We start from the raw sequence: 16,878 nt of genomic DNA on the forward strand, positions 1-16,878 counted from the left end.
CCCTTTTTTGGAGATGCTGGGGATTGAACCTGGGGCCTTCCCAAGCAGATGCTCTACCACTGAGCCGCCGTCCCTCCCTGTCCCAACAGGCAGCAAGCTCATGCCGCCTCCCATGAGGGGCTCAACTGTATCCTGTCTTTTGGGGAGTTGTCTGGCAAATGGCAAAACCACCCTGGGGAGCTGCACAAGCTCTTGCAAGCCCCTGGCCTGGCCTGTGGTGTGTGTGGGGGGGGAGCTGCTGGCAGGGCTGGTGCTCATCTGCTGTGTGGGGGGGGAGCAGCCCAGCAGCCGGCCGGGCTCCTCTTGGCCAGCAGGCGATAGCGGCGCCTTCTCTCCCGCATCTCTTTCAATGAGACTTTTGTCCCAGGCCAGCTCTTCTTCCCTGTCCTGCTCTTCAGGCCCCGGGCGGGGGTCTCTCTCCTCTCTCTCTCTCTGTCCAGATAGATCCAAGAGGGCAGCCGGGTTGGTCTGAAGTAGCTGAACAAAGCAGGAGTCCAGTGGCACCTTTAAGACCAACCAAGTTTTATTCAGAACGTAAGCTTTCGTGTGCTCTCTAAGCACACTTCACCAGACGAGGGGATCAGGTAGTAGAAAATGGCAGACTGGGATGATGTTTATAATGTATAGATTGATGTTGATAAGTAAATTAGGTGGACTACAACTAGGAAATACACCTCCTTTTGTGATTCACAGATTTACAGAAACACCAATTGGCAGAGGACTTTATTACCTTTTATGGCTATCCAGACCAAACGGCCAAGCCACATTGGTTTACCATGTGACCAGTCTGCAGACTTAATCAACAAACTGCTTGCATTTCAGCCCACAACACCCGATCCCCTAGGCTGAGGAAGTGTGCTTAGAGAATGCTTACCTTCTCTCTGTCCAGCCCCCCCCCTCCACCCTCCCTGCTCTGCAGCCAGCCCCTCGCCTGTGGGGGTGGGGTGCTGTTTCCCCCCCTCTGATTTTTCGTTTGGCTCTTGGTGCAGCACTTCTGGGATCTGAATGCCTGCGCTGGTTTTGCATAGTTGTGCTGGCCTGGTGTGGAGGCGGCTGGATCTCCCCGGCCTCTTCCTCGTCCCTTCCCAGGAGGACAGGCTGGGCGCAGCTGGCTCCCCCCCCCCCCCCCGCTCCCGGCTGGGCTTCCCTTGCAGTGGCGGGGGGGGCTTCCCCGTGCGGTGCCAGTCTGCGGGGGGGGGGCGCAAGGATGGAGCAGCAGCTGCCCTGTCCCCGCGTAGGCTGCCCTGCTGCTGGGGGGGGGGGCGGGCACCCCTGGCCCAGAGGTGGGGAGGAAGGCAGCTCTGGCGGGGGGGGGGGCGGCGCTGGGGGTTGGGCTGAGCCGGCTGTGCCCCTGCTTCGTCTCCTTCCGTGGAGGCGGGAGGGGGCTGCGGGCGCCGCTCCTTGCATGGCCTGGCCGCTGCCTCCCTTCCGCCGGCGGCTCTTCCCAGCCCCCCATCGCCTCGTGGGCACGCCCTCTGGAGGAGGGGCTGGTTGCGGGGCTCCTGGCTGCAGAGAGGGGCTCTTCTCCCCCCCCCCCCCACCCAGGAGAGGGAGGAAAGGGCAGCCTTCCTGGCCTGACTCGGAGCCATCTCTCCCCACCCCCTCTCCTTGGGATTTCCCAAGGTGGAGATGGCGAGCCCCGCGTTGGTGCCAGTGGGGTAAGCCCAGGTTCATTGGGTGCATGCTCCCCCCCATCCCACAAGCGAGGCTGGAGCCCAGCAAAGGCCAGGGTGGTCCCTCTCTGTTGTCAGGGGAGGACAGAGCAGTGCAGACTGGGCGCTGAGTCCCAAGCAGCAGCACCAGCACCAACGGGGTAGCAGAGATGGCACCTGCTGGCACATGTCTGGCATGCCCGCAGAGGGGCTTGCAGCTCCTGTTAGCCATTTTGGCAATTCTGGCTGACTGCCGGCTCCTGCGCCCTGAAGACCACGGGGGGGGGGGGGTTTGCATCAGCCATGCTACGCAGAGGGAAGCCATTGCGGCCGGCCCTGGCTGAGACAGCAGAACCACAGGCCAGGCCAGAGAGGGCGAGAGAGGAAGCTGCGGCTGGCGAGCGACATTAACAACTCCTGGCTCTTCCTCCTCCGGATCACTGCCGGGCCTGAGCCAAACACCAGGCTGGGAGGCCTCCCCGGGAGGGAGAACGGCATCCTGCCCGCCTTGGGGCATTTCTGGCAATTCTCGCATGACTTCCAGTGCGTTGCTCTTTGGGTCCCTGTTTCTGAATACTTGGCAGAACACGAGATCTTTCTAATCGCTCTTAGATGTCATGCACTGCTATTGCAGCACTTCAGCTCAAACTGTGTCGTAATTATTGTTTCTGTATAATCATAATTTTGTGTAAAACATTTTCTATTATTGGAAAAAGATTGTTTGCTGTTTAATGGAAAATTGAAAAATGATAATAAAAGTTTTTGGCTAAACAATAGGAAGAACGTCCTGACAGAGCGGTTCCGCTGTGGAAGAGGCTTCCTCCTCCGTTGGAGGTTTTTAAAGAGAGGGCAGGTGGCCACCTGACAGCCAGGCTGATTCTGTGAATGAGGGGCAGGTCACGAGAAGGAGGGCAGGAAGGGCTGCATCAGGGCTGAGTTGTTCTGACGCTCCCAGGGAAACGCTGCTCACCTCTTTGGGGGATCAGGCAACAATGCTTCTCCATGTCAGTTTGGCCAGGGATCCTGGAAGGGGGGTTTTGCCCTCTTCGGGGCATGGACCTCCTGATGGCACCTGGGGTTTTTGGCCCCTGTGTGACACAGTGCTGGACTGGAGGGGCCATTGGCCTGATCCAGCAGGGCTTCTCTGATGTTCTTATGGAGCAGGTGTCACTGGTGGGGGATGTGGGGGGAGGTGCTTGTGAGTTTCCTGCCTTGTGGGGGGTTGGACTAGATGACCCTGGAGGTCCCTTATCGTTGTATGGTTAGGTGACCCCCCTCCAGGCTTGGCTGCCTCTTGCTGATTTGGGGGTGGGATGCTTTGGTGGAGGGCAGAAGAGAAGGCAGAGAAGACCAGGGCAGGGGTGGCGGGGCTGAGGGTCCCAGACAGAGCCCAGCAGCCCACCCAAGGCACCTGTGGATCATGCAGCCCTGTCAGGGTTCTTGGGTGGGGGGCTGAGATGCCTTCTGCTCCTGTTGCAGAGGTGGATCAGATGGTGCAACGCTTTTCCCACAAGACGACTTCCAACTACAGCGTGTTCCTGGTTGATGCTGCCTCCCGTACGCTCTACGTGGGAGCCAAGGATGCCGTCTTTGCCCTGCCTTTGGGCAGCATCAGCCACGGAAGCAGGATGGTGAGACCCGAGATGCACTGTCTAAGCCCTGCCGGGGGAGACGCAGGATGAACACGTGGATGTGCCTCTAGGGCTGGGCTTGATGGGAGTGTAGTGGACATCCCACCCTCTGGGATGAAGCCCCGATCTGTGCACTCCCAGCCAAGGTTTCCTCTCACTGACCCAAGAGCCCACAAACCGCTTTCCCACAGACAGAAGTCCCGCCTTCCCGATTGGTGGGAAGCAAATCCTTGCAGTCAGGGAGAGGAAGTGAGTGAAGCGTTGGAATCATTTTCAGCCCCACTCTTCCGCGTGGCATGGAGACGAGTGGGGTCCTTTTTATCCCCTGGGATGGGGGTGGGGGGCAGCAGCAGAGCCCTTGAGCAGAGGAGAGGCCGGGTGAGCCATTCTGGCAAGCAAAGGAAAGGGGCCGTGGCAGGACCCCAGAGCGCAGCTGGGAAATTAGCTCAGATTTTGAATGGCAATTAAAGAAAGCAAAACAAACAAAAGTTTGAACTCAGGTTTGCCACTTATGATAGACAAGGAAGATGGGAAAGGTGGCCGGCCAGAGAGGAAATGTGGAGGGCTGGGGAAACTGTGGCCTCCGTTGAATTCAGGAGGTGGCTTTCAGAGTTCCTCTGGAACTGGAGAAGGGAAGTGGGAAGCTAATTCCTTCCTCTCTCGCCTAGTCTGCAGTTTCCCCATGTGAATCCAGACCCCACCCACCCCCACTGTGGCCTGTGCTCTCCTGGGGCTGGGCCTCTGGGTCTCCCCAGGAGAGTCTTCTGTAGGGGTTGGGGGGGGGGGTCCCAGGACCCCAAGGCTGCCCTTCTCAAGCAAGTCCCCCCCCCACTTACAGGCGTCTGTGCCCTTTCCAAGGGGCACCCACAGGCTCACCCGCGGGATCATTTGGGCCCTTGTCTGTCTTTCAGGTCCCTTGGGATGTTCTGCAGAGCTCTCGCAGTTCCTGCAAGATGAAAGGCAAGAAGGAGGCAAGTGTGGGCTGCGGGGGGGGGGGGGGCTCCCTGCCTCCTGTGGGGGTGGGTCCTGTGTCTGCCCACCCTCTGCTGTCGGGGGTCAGGCTCCTGCACCCTGGGATGGGGTGGGGTGGAAGGCCCATGCGTGTTGGCATCCTGCACCTGCTGCCCATCCCTCCCTTCCCCACAGCTGTCCGGGGCTCGTCTGGTGGGTCCCTGGGCATGCAGGCCTCTCATGCGGCTCCCTCCCTCCCTCCTGCGCCAAACATGCTCGGCCTCCAAGCCACGATGTCAGCCGCTTCCTGTGGCTCCCCCCCCCCCGTCCCTTGTCCCCACTCCTGCCTCCGCAGGGGTTTTGCTCCTGCCTTTCTCTGCCCTCAGAGGGGGGAGGAGAGCAGCAGGAGTTGGGCTGCAAGCATCACCAGCCAAGATGGGGAGGTGTCTGGGATCAGGGCACGCCTGGCATCCCCCCGGGGCCACTGCTCGCACCCAAGGAGGCCCAGGCAGCTGGCACCGTGGTCTCTGTCAGGGTTGGGGGGGTGGGCTTGGGACTGGGTGACAATCGTGGCCTTGGTGGGGCGCCTGCCAGCATCTTGAGTTGGGGGGCTGATGGCATTGTCTCTCCGCAGGCTGAGTGCCACAACTTTGTCCGGATCCTGGAGTTTGCCAACAGAACCCACCTCTTTGCCTGCGGGACTTTTGCCTTCGACCCGCAGTGTGGCTTCATTGTGAGTGGCGGCCGTGGGGCTAGGAGGGGCTGGCCAGAGCTGACGGGGGGGGGGGGCACGCTTGCCCGTGGCTGTGAAGTGAGCCGCCAAACCCTGACCTTGGCCCGGAAGAGACTGACCATGCATCAACTCCGCCTAGTCAAGAGTTTGGCCAGTTCTTGTTGGTGCTCACTGCTTTGCACCAGGCTCATCTAGCCAATCTGGGGGTTCCCAACCTCTTCTTTAATGGCAGCTCTGGGGGCCAAGCAAGAGGGTCTGGGTGCTGCTGGGGGGGACTGGGGGGCCCACCCCACCGGTGACCGAGGGAACCTGCGATCTCTTGCAGAAAGTGAGCGATTTCCACAGCGTGGAGGGCCTGGAGAGCGGGCGAGGGAAATGCCCCTTTGAGCCTCTGCAGCCATCTGCAGCCGTCATGGCAGGTATGTGTTCCAGGGGTGGGGCACATCTGGGCAGTGCCAGCCTCAGGCTAGGGGTGGCCACTTCCCTCCCGGCCAACCTCTGGGGCTGCAGAAGGCTGCCTGTCGCCTCTCCTAGGCGGTCGAAGCTGCTGTGCAAACTCAGGGGTGGAGGAGGCTGGCTGCGGGGGGGGGGGGGCGGGGACTTCCCTGTTCAGAGGCATGAGAGAGGGGAAGGAAAGGTCCCCTGTGCAAGCACCAGTCGTCTCCAACTCTGGGGTGACATTGCTTTCATGTTTTCACGGCAGACTTTACGCGGTGGTTTGCCATTGCCTTCCCCAGTCATCTGCCCTTTCCCCCTAGCAAGCTGGGGATTCCTTTTACTAACCTCGGAAGGATGGAAGGCTGAGTCAACCTCAAGCCGGCTACCTGAAAACCCAGCTTCCACTGGGATCGAACTCAGGTCGTGAGCAGAGAGTTCAGACTGCAGACTCTTGCTTCAGTCCGGAACATTCAGAAGCGCTACTGTAGGAGCAGGCGGGCCATCTGGTGGAGTGGTTAGAGTCCTGGAGGAGGGCTTGGGAGATCCTTCCTTAGCAGGCATTTTTCCGCCACCGAGCCTTCCTCACAGTTGTTGGGAGGAGAAATGGGAGCTGTGCTGGATCAGGCCAGTGGTCCATCTAGGATGGCCTTTTGTCTTCTCACGCCATGAGCAGCCAGGCACAGAGGGCCAGACCCTCCCCTGCCCGCCCCCCCCGCCCCCCCCCGTGGCTGGCCATGCCTCCAGTCAGAAGGGCGGCCTTGGAGCTCAGCCCCAGATCCTTGGCCCACAAATGGTCCCCTTGGGAGGGTCGTCACGGACTGCCTGGCTTCTCTTTCTCCCCAGTGCAGCCTCCTCCCCATTTTATGCTCACCACACCTCCTCTGTGGGGCAGGTGAAGCTCAGAGGGGCCGAGGGAGGTAGCGGCCTCACCTTCCCCACCCAACCTGCCTGCCAGAGTTGGAGTTCAAGCCCCAGTCTCCCCCCTATCCCAGCCCTCCGCCTCCCCCGCTAAAGTCATGAAGGACACAGCACAAGGACTGCCTGGATTCCGGCTTCGTTGGGCAAGGACAGTGGAACATCTCTTTCCGAGCCAGCCCAGTGAGCTGGATTTGCACCCACAGCCAGAGTGGGGGGGGCGGTGCTTAGATGCACCACGTTTGCACAGCCCCTGTTTTCTGGCCCGATGAGAGAAGTTTTTGCAGCTGCTGCCAGGGATGCCGGAAGGGGCCTCTGTGGGCAGGAGTTGGGCAGTGGCAGCTGCCTCCCTGACAATCGCCTGGGAGGGCACAGCGGAGGCTCGAGGGAGGGAGGAAGAGGCCCTGCTTGGTTGTGCGTGGGCTGAGACTGGCCCAGAGGAGACTGGAATGGCCATTGGCCACAATTAGGCGCTCCGGTTGCCTTAAGAGTGAGGCCGGTTCTCTCTCTCTCTCTCTCTCTGAAGTGCTGTTGAGTCACTTCCACCTTTTGCTGGCCCTGTGTGTGAGTGACCTCCAAAACCTCCTCTTGTTCACACCCTGTTCAGGTTTTGCAAATGGGGGGGGGGGGGGGCTTGCGGCTTCCTTGATGGAGTCCATCCATCTCCTGGTGGGTCTCCTCTTTTCCTGCCACCTTCCATTTTGTCTTTTCCAGGGAGTCCTGACTTCTCAGAATGCCACCAAAGTACCAGAGCCTCATTTAGGCTTTTTAGCTTCTAGGGAGAGCTCAGGCTTGATTTGCTCTAGAACTCATGGATTTGAGGGTTTTTTGCCAGTCCAGGCTGTATCTGTGAAGCCCTTCTCCAGCACCACATTTCAAAGGAATCCACATTTTCCTGTCAGCTTTCTTCATTGTCTAATTTATGTATCTACCTGAGGGGGAATGCCTTGGCCTTGGTCTGGCCTGACAGTGACGGCTCTTTTCCAGCTCCTTCCTGGCTGCCCCCCTCCCCCTCCCCCAGCATCCATGTCCTCCTGGCTTCTTGGCTGCAGCCTCCCTTTGGGTTCATGATGGAGCCAAGGAATAGGAAATCCTCAATAATTCCAATTGCTTCATTGTCAACCTGTTTAATCCAGAGGCGCTGAACTCATTTGTTTGCGAGGTCCGGATCTGACATAAATGCCCCTTTGTTGGGCCAGGAACATGGGTCCCATCAAATGTTACACGACATAATGGAGATACAAACTTTATAAAGGTGATTTCAGATGCCGAATGGCAATAGCCAGTGAACGACAATAGCATGCTTGACTGGATTAGGTGTGATATGCATCTGAAATCTTTTGGCATCTGAAATCACTCCACTCTCCACGATAGGACCAGTCAAGGGTTCTAATTCCTAATCAGGGTCTTTTTGAAAGAAAATAAAATCCAGATAGGAACAGTGAAATCCAGCTTTTTTGTTTTTTTAAAAAAACCTTTTAAGAATATGCCAAAAAAAAAATGTCCTCACTGTAAACTGTAGTTGTCAGAAGAATCCATCCATCCACCCTCTTTAGAAGAGTGCTTGCACACAATACCTTAAACCTGGAATAAAACATTGTTGATCTTAAAGCTGCCATGGGGCTCCAACTTTGCTTTCTCTCTCTCTTTCCTCTCCCTCCTCAAAAGAGGGAGGCACAAGGAGGCCAAACTACAAAATACTCGCGCACAGGCCTTCTCCATCACAGCTCCACACCTATGGAACCAGCTCCCGGATGAAGTGTGAGCCCTGCGGAGCCTTGACCAGTTCCGCAGGGCCTGCAAGACCACCCTTTTCAGGATGGCCTTTGCCGGCTGAGAGGCTGATGTTGAGTGATCATGATCCTACGAATAGAATTTAGCACCTGAAAAATTTTGTATTGTATTTGGTTAAATGGAATGTTTTTAAAAATTAATGTGATTTTAAACCTTTGTATAACTATGTGAATGTTGTTAGCCGCCCTGAGCCCGGCTCGGCGGGGAGGGCGGGATATAAATAAAATTTTATTATTATTAAGGAAGCAGGCACAAGGAAGCAGAAGCTGTGTGTGCGTGCGCATGGGAGAGAGAGCTTGAGAGGCTTGTCTTTGTATCTCTCCTGCACAAAACAGGAAGCTCTGTGGGTGTGTGCATGAGAGAGAGAGATGTGGGGCAGGGAGGCAGGAAGCAGAAACCGAAGAGCCACTGAGGGAGGTGGGGAAAAGCAAGCTTTGGCGCAGTTGCAGCAGCAGCCCTGGAAAAGGAAGGAGGAGAAGGAAGTTGTTCATGGGCCGGATCTGAGCCCTGTAGGGACCAGATCTGGTCCACGGGCCATATATGTGACATCCCTGGTTTAATCCCTCTGTAGTAATTACTTTTTTCTTCTTGAGATCCCACTTTACTCTTTCTTTGGTACTTTCTGCTTTAACCATCTGTAGTCATTTCAAATCGTTACTATTTTCTGGCGGTCTTGGTTTCATTTGCACATCTCAGATGTTCAGTGTTCCTTCAACTGATTTCACTCCATTGTTATCTAAATCTAGACTAGCTTTCTGTATGTTTGGTATATAGATTGAACTGATAGGGAGATAAAATACGTTCCTGTCTGACACCTTTGCCAAGTTCTCCATATTCTGTCCTAAAGGTAGAAGCCTCTTGTCCAGAGTACAGGTTGCTGATCAAGACAGTCTGATGTTGTGGGACACCCGTTTCCTTTTAAACCAACTGTAGCTTTTCATGAGCCACACATAAAAACATAAGAGAAGCCATGTTGGATCAGGCCAATGGCCCATCTAGTCCAACATTCTGCGTCACACAGTGGCCAATACACACACACACACAGAGGCTAATAGCCACTGATGGACCTCTGCTCCATATTTTTATCCAATCCCCTCTTGAAGCTGGCTATGCTTGTAGCTGCCACCACCTCCTGTGGCAGTGAATTCCACATGTCAATCACCCTTTGGGTGAAGAAGGACTTTTATCCATTTTAACCTGACTCTCAGCTATTTCATTGAATGCCCACGAGTTCTTGTATTGGGAGAAAAGGACTTCTTTTTCTGCTTTCTCCATCCCATGCATAATCTTGTAAACCTCTATCATGTCACCCCACAGTCGACATTTTTCCAAGCTAAAGAGCCCCAAGTGTTTCAACCTTTCTTCATAGGGAAAGTGTTCCAAACCTTTAATCATTCTAGTTGCCCTTTCCTGGACTTTTTCCAATGCTATAATATCTTTTTTGAGGTGCGGTGACCAGAATTGTACACAGTATTCCAAATGAGACCGCACCATCGATTTATACAGGGGCATTATGATATTGGCTGATTTGTTTTCAATTCCCTTCCTAATAATCCCCAGCATGGTGTTGGCCTTTTTTATTGCAATCGCACACTGCCTTGACATTTTCAGTAAGTTATCTACCATGACCCCAAGATCTCTCTCTTGGTCAGTCTCTTCCAGTTCACACCCCATCAACTTGTATTTGTAGCTGGGATTCTTGGCCCTAGTGTGCATTACTTTGCACTTGGCCACACTGAACCTCATCTGCCACGTTGACGCCCACTCACCCAGCCTCAACAGATCCCTTTGGAGTGCCTCACAATCCTCTCTGGTTCTCACCACCCTGAACAATTTAGTGTCATCTGCAAACTTGGCCACTTCACCGCTTACTCCCAACTCCAGATCACACAATTGAAAGCTTGCTATAATCTGTGAAACACAAGCTGATTTCCTTCTGAATTTCTTTGGCATGCTCTGTTAACCATTGTCAGTTTGCAGTATGATCTCTAGTTCCTCTTCCTTTTCTGAATCCAGCTCCAACATCTGGCAATTCTTGTTCTTTCTGTGGTGAGAATCTTTGCTGTAAAAATCTCAGCCCCCTTTGTTGCTTGCAAGGGAAATTAGTGCCACGGCTCAAGCATTGCTGCCGGCTCTGATGTCCGCCCCCCCCCCCCTGGAATTTTAATGCAGATTCAGTATTTCTGATCTGTGGACCGTTGTGTTGTTTTCCATATTTGTTGGCCTGTGCTTGCTAAATTCTTGATGGACTCTGCTTTTGTTGTTTGAAATGGCTCCAGTGATTGGTTTCAGTCCGTTGCTTTGAGCGCGGCTTTTGCTTTAACTCGCTGCTTGCAGGGAGGGCAGGATAAAATTGAGCCAACTAACTAATAATAAATTTGTTTCTAAGCTTTCAGGTTCTTCATCAAAAGATACTGCTTGGGAGGAACCTGTCATCCTTTTCATCTTTTCTGGATGGCTTTTCAGTCTGTTCTTTTTATACATTTTATTTTATTTTTCTTTTATACTTTTTTCTTTTAATTTTCTCTGGATCAGATAACGTGTTTCTGTGCTCATCTTTCAGCATTCCTCAACTTCAAAAGTAGTTTAGTGTATCTGATTTCCTCCGTAACACGTCCCCCCCCCCCCGGTGAGCTGTGCCCCTCGAGGCTGCCCCCCCTCAGCCTTTCTCTTGGCAGAACCAGCCGCCCTGCACGGGGGGCCTGGGCAGGGGCCCCAAAGGCCCCTCGCGGAAGCATTCCCTGTGGGAGTTTCTTGCTCCCTGCCCTCTGCTCTGGCTGGTCTTGCCCACCCCTCTTAGCTTGTCAGCTTAAGCTGGCCGCCCCCCCCCCTGCCCCCCGCCCCCTGGTGCAGTTTGAGGGCCTCACTTGCCTTCAGGTTCCTCCTGAGCAACATCCCTGGGACTTCTGTGGAGGTGGGATTTGGACTCAGCCGTCAGCTCACATTTCCCCCCCATTTCCCCTCCTGTCTTGTGCTTCTTCCGCACCCAGATGGGGCCCTGTATGCGGCCACAGTCAACAACTTCCTGGGGACAGACCCGATCATCTCCAGAGCCACGGGAAGCCCCTCAGAGCTCATCCGGACAGACACTTCGGTGGCGTGGCTGAATGGTGCGTTGGCAGCTGCCAGGGTGGGGTGGGGGTGGCAAGCCAGGCCTCTTTGAGGAAGGGACCCAGGGCAGACAGCAGCTCTCTCTCTCTCCCTCCCTCCTTCCCTCCCAGATCCGGAATTCGTGGCCTCGGCCTTCGTCCGGGAGAGCAGGATTGGGGATGACGACAAGATCTACTTCTTCTTCACGGAGACGGCTCGGGAGTATGACTTCTATGAGAAAGTCAAGGTGGCTCGCGTTGCCAGAGTCTGCAAGGTAGGGGCCATATTCTGCTCTGGTGCTGAGCTGTTGGATGTCTGTCTTCCACGTGGAGAAGGACTTCCCCCTCTTTTTGTGCACAGCGCTTTGGCTGTCCACTCGCATCCATGAAACATCCATGTGCTCCCCACCCAGCCCCGGGCACAGTCCATTTTGTGTGTCCTTGTGCCCGCCCCCCCCAAGAAGGGGATGCCTTCCTCCACCCACTTGATGACCGCTCCGTCTCCAGGGGGACTTGGGAGGCCAGAAGACCCTGCAGAAGAGGTGGACCACCTTCTTGAAGACTCGGCTGGTCTGCTCGGATCCAGAGACCGGAACAGTCTTCAACGTCCTTAAAGACGTGGTCACTCTGCCCTCCGCCAACTGGACAGACACCATCTTCTATGGAGTCTTTGTCGCTCAAAGGTGAGGCAGGCCACCCACAGGGCTGCTCTGTGTGTAAGGGAGGGGGGAGGCTGGGGTACACGCCAGGGCTCCGTGGGGGGGGGGGGTGTCCATTTTGTGCTTTGAATGAGGTGTGTTGTTACCCCCCCTTTCCTCCCTGGCCCGGCCTGCCCTTCTCTCAGCTGTGTGGAGCGTGTGACTGGCGGGCCCAGTGTCACCCAGGGAGCTCTAAGGGGACCTGAATTGCCCCCGCCCTATTTGCAAACTGAGTATTGCCTTAAATGGAAATTGAAGTATTGCCCTGTGTGCTGGTGTGAGGGCTGCTGAGAGAGACTCCTCATGCACTGGCCACACAACAGGAAGGGCTTTTGTGAGATGGGGGGGGGGAGCCACTGCTTCCTCTCTAACTCCCCCCCCCCCCGGATGTGGTGTGTGGGGCAGGTGTAGCTTGCTTGGAGCTGCCGGCAGGATGTGGCCAGTTCAGCATCTGTGCGCCTGATGGGGGTGAGGGAGGGAGCATTTGGTATTCAGCACTTGCAGCCCCTCTCGTCTCCTCTCTCAAGGCAGCAAGGAGAGCCCGGAAGCCCCTGGCGGGGGCGGGGGTGGGAGCTTGATGCTGGGCTACTGCTTGTGGCTGTGGGTTGGTGCAGCGCTTGGGGGCAGGGGGGGTCTTCAAGAACCGCATGTGGCTCCCAAGCCGCAGTTTGGCCACCCCTGATTTAAAGTATTTATTTATTTTCCACTTTTCCTGCTGCATGGGGACAGTGAAAGCTGGCCTGCTGCAAAATGAAAGCAGTGCCCCACCGCTGCCCTCTCGTGAGACATGATTCCAGCCCTACTGGAGCTCCTGGGTCTCTCTGGGCAAGGGCCTGGGGACCATTCCTGGGGGCCCTTGGAGCTCCCACCTGGCCCCCTTCCTCACACGCCAAGGAGGAGCACAGGGTTCCTGAGACAAGCGGTTCCCGCCGGGTGGTGGGACAGTGGGGGCTGGGCTGGGCTGCCTGGGAGAGGCGCGGTGGGCGCAAATGGCAGGAGGGGGCCTTGGAACTGCCCAGAGCAGCAGCAGCGGTTGTCTCCCCCCCCCCCCAGGAACGAGGGAGCGGGCTCTGCCGTGTGCGCCTATAGCCTGGAGGGTGTCCAGAGAGCCATGGACGGCCACTTCAAGGAGGTGAAGAGGGACTGTGACAAGAGGGGTCAGGAGGAAGTTCCTTACCCACGGCCGGGGGCAGTAAGTGACTGGGGCCGGGGGGCGGGGGGGGGGTTGCTGTCTGCTGGCTCTGGCCCCCTTCCACTTCCTGATGCCGCTTCCTTTGCAGTGCATCACCCACAGCCTGAAGCAGGCCGGCTTTGGGTCCTCGCTGGCCCTCCCAGACCGAGTTCTGACGTTCGTCCGTGACCACCCGCTCATGGACCAGCCGGCCTCCCCGCTGGAGAACAGGCCTGTGCTCGTGAAGGCAGGGGCGCAGTACCGCCGGCTGGCAGTGCACCGGGTGCGAGCACTCTCTGGGCAGGAGCACGATGTCCTGTACCTGGGGACAGGTGAGGGAGACTTCCTCTGGAGGAGCTGTGGGCTGGATGGGCTTGGGGCCCAGGAGGGATTCTGGGGTGCTGGAGGGGGCTGCTCACAGACCGCGCCTTTTCTCTCCTCTCCCCCTGCACAGAGGATGGCCACGTGCACAAGGCTGTGAAGACGGGCCCTGTTGCTGCCCTCACGGAGGACTTGACACTGTTCCCAGAGCGCCAGCCAGTCCGGAACCTGCTCATCCACCAGGTGAGGCTTGCGGGGGGAGGCGCAGCCAGGCCTTTCCCACTCAGTTGCCGAGTGGAGCCCCCAGGAGGGAGGGAGGGTGAGACCCCACCCCCCTCATGAGAGCAGGCCTTGCTGAAGCGAGCCCCCCCCATGCAGTTAGAGCAGACGAGCCTCCCCCGCCCCAGGCTGGAGAGACAGAGGCTCCCTTGGGCCACTGGGGGGGGGGCGGGGATGCTGACATCAGGTGCGGTGCTCACTGAGGCCAGCCCCTCCCTCCCCCCGGCAGAACTGGCTGTACGTGGCTTCAGACCGCGAAGTGACCCAGATCAGCACCTCTGCCTGTGCCAAGTATGGGACCTGCTCGGACTGCCTCATGGCCCAAGACCCGGCCTGTGCCTGGAGCAAGGAGCTGGGGGCCTGCAGGAACCACCAGGGACACCCCGGGTGAGTGGCTCACATGGGCAGCCCTGCCCGCTCCCCCCTCCTGGCCTTGCCCAGCTCTGGTTCTTGCTGGACACACAAGCGGCCCAAGGAAGCCCTCGGCCAGCCTCAGGGCTGGGGGGCGGGCAGGGAGGGTGCAGACTGTGCTGCAGACGCCCTCCCCTCCAAGGTGTGTCTTTGTGCTCCCAGGCTGCTCCAGGATCTCCAGGCAGCAACGGTGCTGCGCCTCTGCTCTCCGGAGAAGGAAGGTAGGGGACGCGGAAGGAAGCCCTTCGGGGGGGCAGTCCTCAGCCCTTCCGCTCCTGTCTGGGGGTGGGGGGAGACGGGGAGGGGCTTCCTTGTTCAGCCACAGGTGGCGCTGGCACGGAGCTTTCGGGAAGGGAAGGTGTGAGAGGGGTGGATCTGTCAAAGCATTTGATGTCGTCTTTCTGCCATTCCAAAGTGGAGCACAAGGGGAGAGCCACCAGGTGGGTGGGATAATGCTGCAGCAGGCAGCTGAGGCCAGGCTCATCACAGCCCACTGAGTGACTGGGAGCAGAGATGGTTGGGCTCGGAGGGCCCCCCCCAAGCTCAGTGCCCCCTGCTCCGTTGCTGTAGGCTGGGGGGCCAGAGGGGCCCTGGTGAAGGAGCAGCAGCTCCAGCTCAGCCTCCAGCCTCCCTCCCCCCGAAGGCAGAGTGGCCAAGAGGAGGAGTCCTGTGCCTTTAGAGAGGAGGAGGCCCAGCTTCTTGGGGGCTTTCCGTGGAGCCGGGGCCTGGGTCCCAAGGGCTGTGCAGGGGCTCCATCTTTGGCTCGACCCCCTGGGCCATTCCACCCTTTCTCTCTCCTCCCTGGCAGAGGCGCCCCCCATGGTTGAAGTGCCAGCCCCCATGGCTGCCCGCGTGGTCTTGCCCTGCCCCCCTCCCTCCGCATGGGCCACCTGTGAGTGGCAGAGGCCCTTCCGGGAGGCCGCCCTCTTTGTCCTGCGGGACGATGGACTGGAGGTGACCGTGACGGAGGCCACGCTGGGCGAATACACCTGCCGCTGCGCAGAGGCCGGCGTGAACAGCACGGTGGCTTCCTACAGTCTGGTGAACGCGGCCCGGAGCGGCCCCAGCGCCTCCCGGTCGGCTGAGCGCAGCTACAGTGTCCTGGTGGGGGTTTTCTGTTTCGTCTTGGGCGTCGTCGTCAGCAGCGGCTGCCTCCTCCTGCACGAGCGGAGGAGGCGGGAGCACCTGCAGCGAGAGCTGCTCTGTCGGGAGCGCAACGGGCTGGACCTGCTGCAGTCCACCACCACCAGCTGCAGCCACGAGCCCCAGACTCCCAGCTCCCCGGAGGACGAGCGCCACCCGCTGGCCACGGCCAAGAAGAACGGCGGCCTCAACGGCTACCCCCACCTCTACATCAACGAGCTGGAGACGGATCAGGCCCGCATCTACCTGACTGGGGTCCCCCTGGCCAAGTGTGACGAGACCTCCATCTAGCCGCGGAGGCCCTGTGCTTGTGCGAGTGCCGGGGCCTGCCCCTGGAGGCGGCTGCTGTTGCTGCTGCCAGGCCCTCGGCTGGAGCATGGGGGCGCTGTGGGGCTCCAGTGGCAGTAGGTAGCCCCAGCCAAAGATGATGACGACGGGCCTTGCGGAGTGGGCCGGAGGGAGGACTTCCAGCGCTGGCCCTGCTAGGTGCTTCCGGGCTCCACAGAGAACCGAGGGGCTTTGGGGCAGGCGCCGGAGCCGCTCTGGGAGAGTGACAGTGGACCGTGTTGTGTGTTTGGGCTGCCTCTCGCCCTCCCCTCATGGCACTCTTTGGGCATGTTGTGCTGCCCTTCCAAAGAGCAGGCAGCTGAGACCTCCATGAGACCCCTCTGCCCCTGGACCCCCACTTGGCTGCTAAGGGCACCGGAGCCACAGAGCTGCCCACCCACCTCGGCCCCCTCCCCGTGGCCATTCTGCTGCCTCTTGCCTGGCTTGTTCAGAAGACTTGTAAATGTGAAGGAGCGTGTGCAGATGGGAGTCTCCCATCCCCAGCAGGTGGAGATCTCTTGGAAAGCTCCCCCCCCCCAGTGTTACCTCCTGCTTTGGACAGAGGCCGTGTCTGCGGTCTGCCGCCCCCCCCCCACCGCCTGCCCTCTAGTGCACTGGCTGTTCCCCCCTCCCCCCCTCGTGCTGGCAGCCCCCAGAATGAGATGCAGGGTTGGGGCGGGGGGGAGACTTTTCTGTGAAACGGGTCTTGTGTCCTCTTCGTGTGGAATTTTTGTTGTTGTACTACTACATTTTGCGACTTATTAAAAAAAAATAAAGCTGAGGAGCTGGATTGGCTTCAGTTACTGCAGGGACGGCTAGTTTGGTGTAGCCGTGAAGTGTGTGAACTCTGACCTGGAGAACTGGGATGATTCCCCCCCCTCCGCCTCCACATGCAGCCAGCTGGGTGACCTTGGGCCATTCACAGTAACTCCACTCTTCCAGCAGATCTCTCAGCCCCACCGACCTCGCAGGACATCTGTTGTGGGGAGAGGAAGGGAAGGAGATTGGAAGCTGCTCTGGGACTCCTTTGGGTAGCGAAGGGCAGGACCTCCTCCTGGGGTTGGGGTGTGTGTGTGTTACTTTGCATGATACGCTGGGGGCCCTCGGCATCCCAAAGAAGCCCGGATGTGGCTGCAAGCTAGGAGAGCAGGCAGCCTGCCCATGTGCACCAGGCATGGCCCTTCCAAAAGGAGACGCGTGATCTGCCAGCTGAGATGCTGCTGGGAATTGAACCAGGGACCTTCTGCATGCCAAGCCCAGGCTCTGCTGCTGGTTCTCAGGCTGCTGAGCCACAACTGGTGCAGAGTGTCCCAAGGGGAGCCCTG

General features: G+C 58.0%; 1 protein-coding gene across 1 annotated transcript in view; it reads left to right on the forward strand.

Moving 5' to 3' along the window:
* Nucleotides 1-16,339, forward strand: part of SEMA4F (ssemaphorin 4F) — a 32,240-nt gene extending 15,901 nt beyond the window's left edge. The window contains exons 2-14 of the mRNA XM_060247245.1: nt 3,132-3,283; nt 4,195-4,260; nt 4,875-4,967; nt 5,293-5,386; nt 11,105-11,224; nt 11,336-11,478; nt 11,711-11,886; nt 12,955-13,093; nt 13,182-13,404; nt 13,527-13,636; nt 13,902-14,059; nt 14,246-14,304; nt 14,892-16,339. Of these exons, the coding sequence (XP_060103228.1) occupies nt 3,132-3,283; nt 4,195-4,260; nt 4,875-4,967; nt 5,293-5,386; nt 11,105-11,224; nt 11,336-11,478; nt 11,711-11,886; nt 12,955-13,093; nt 13,182-13,404; nt 13,527-13,636; nt 13,902-14,059; nt 14,246-14,304; nt 14,892-15,517 (2,159 nt within the window). The 3' untranslated portion in view covers nt 15,518-16,339. The remainder of the gene's footprint in view (nt 1-3,131; nt 3,284-4,194; nt 4,261-4,874; nt 4,968-5,292; nt 5,387-11,104; nt 11,225-11,335; nt 11,479-11,710; nt 11,887-12,954; nt 13,094-13,181; nt 13,405-13,526; nt 13,637-13,901; nt 14,060-14,245; nt 14,305-14,891) is intronic.
* Nucleotides 16,340-16,878: the final 539 nt, after the last annotated feature.

Source organism: Heteronotia binoei, chromosome 9, assembly GCF_032191835.1.
Source record: "Heteronotia binoei isolate CCM8104 ecotype False Entrance Well chromosome 9, APGP_CSIRO_Hbin_v1, whole genome shotgun sequence".
In the NCBI taxonomy this organism is placed as follows: domain Eukaryota; kingdom Metazoa; phylum Chordata; class Lepidosauria; order Squamata; family Gekkonidae; genus Heteronotia; species Heteronotia binoei.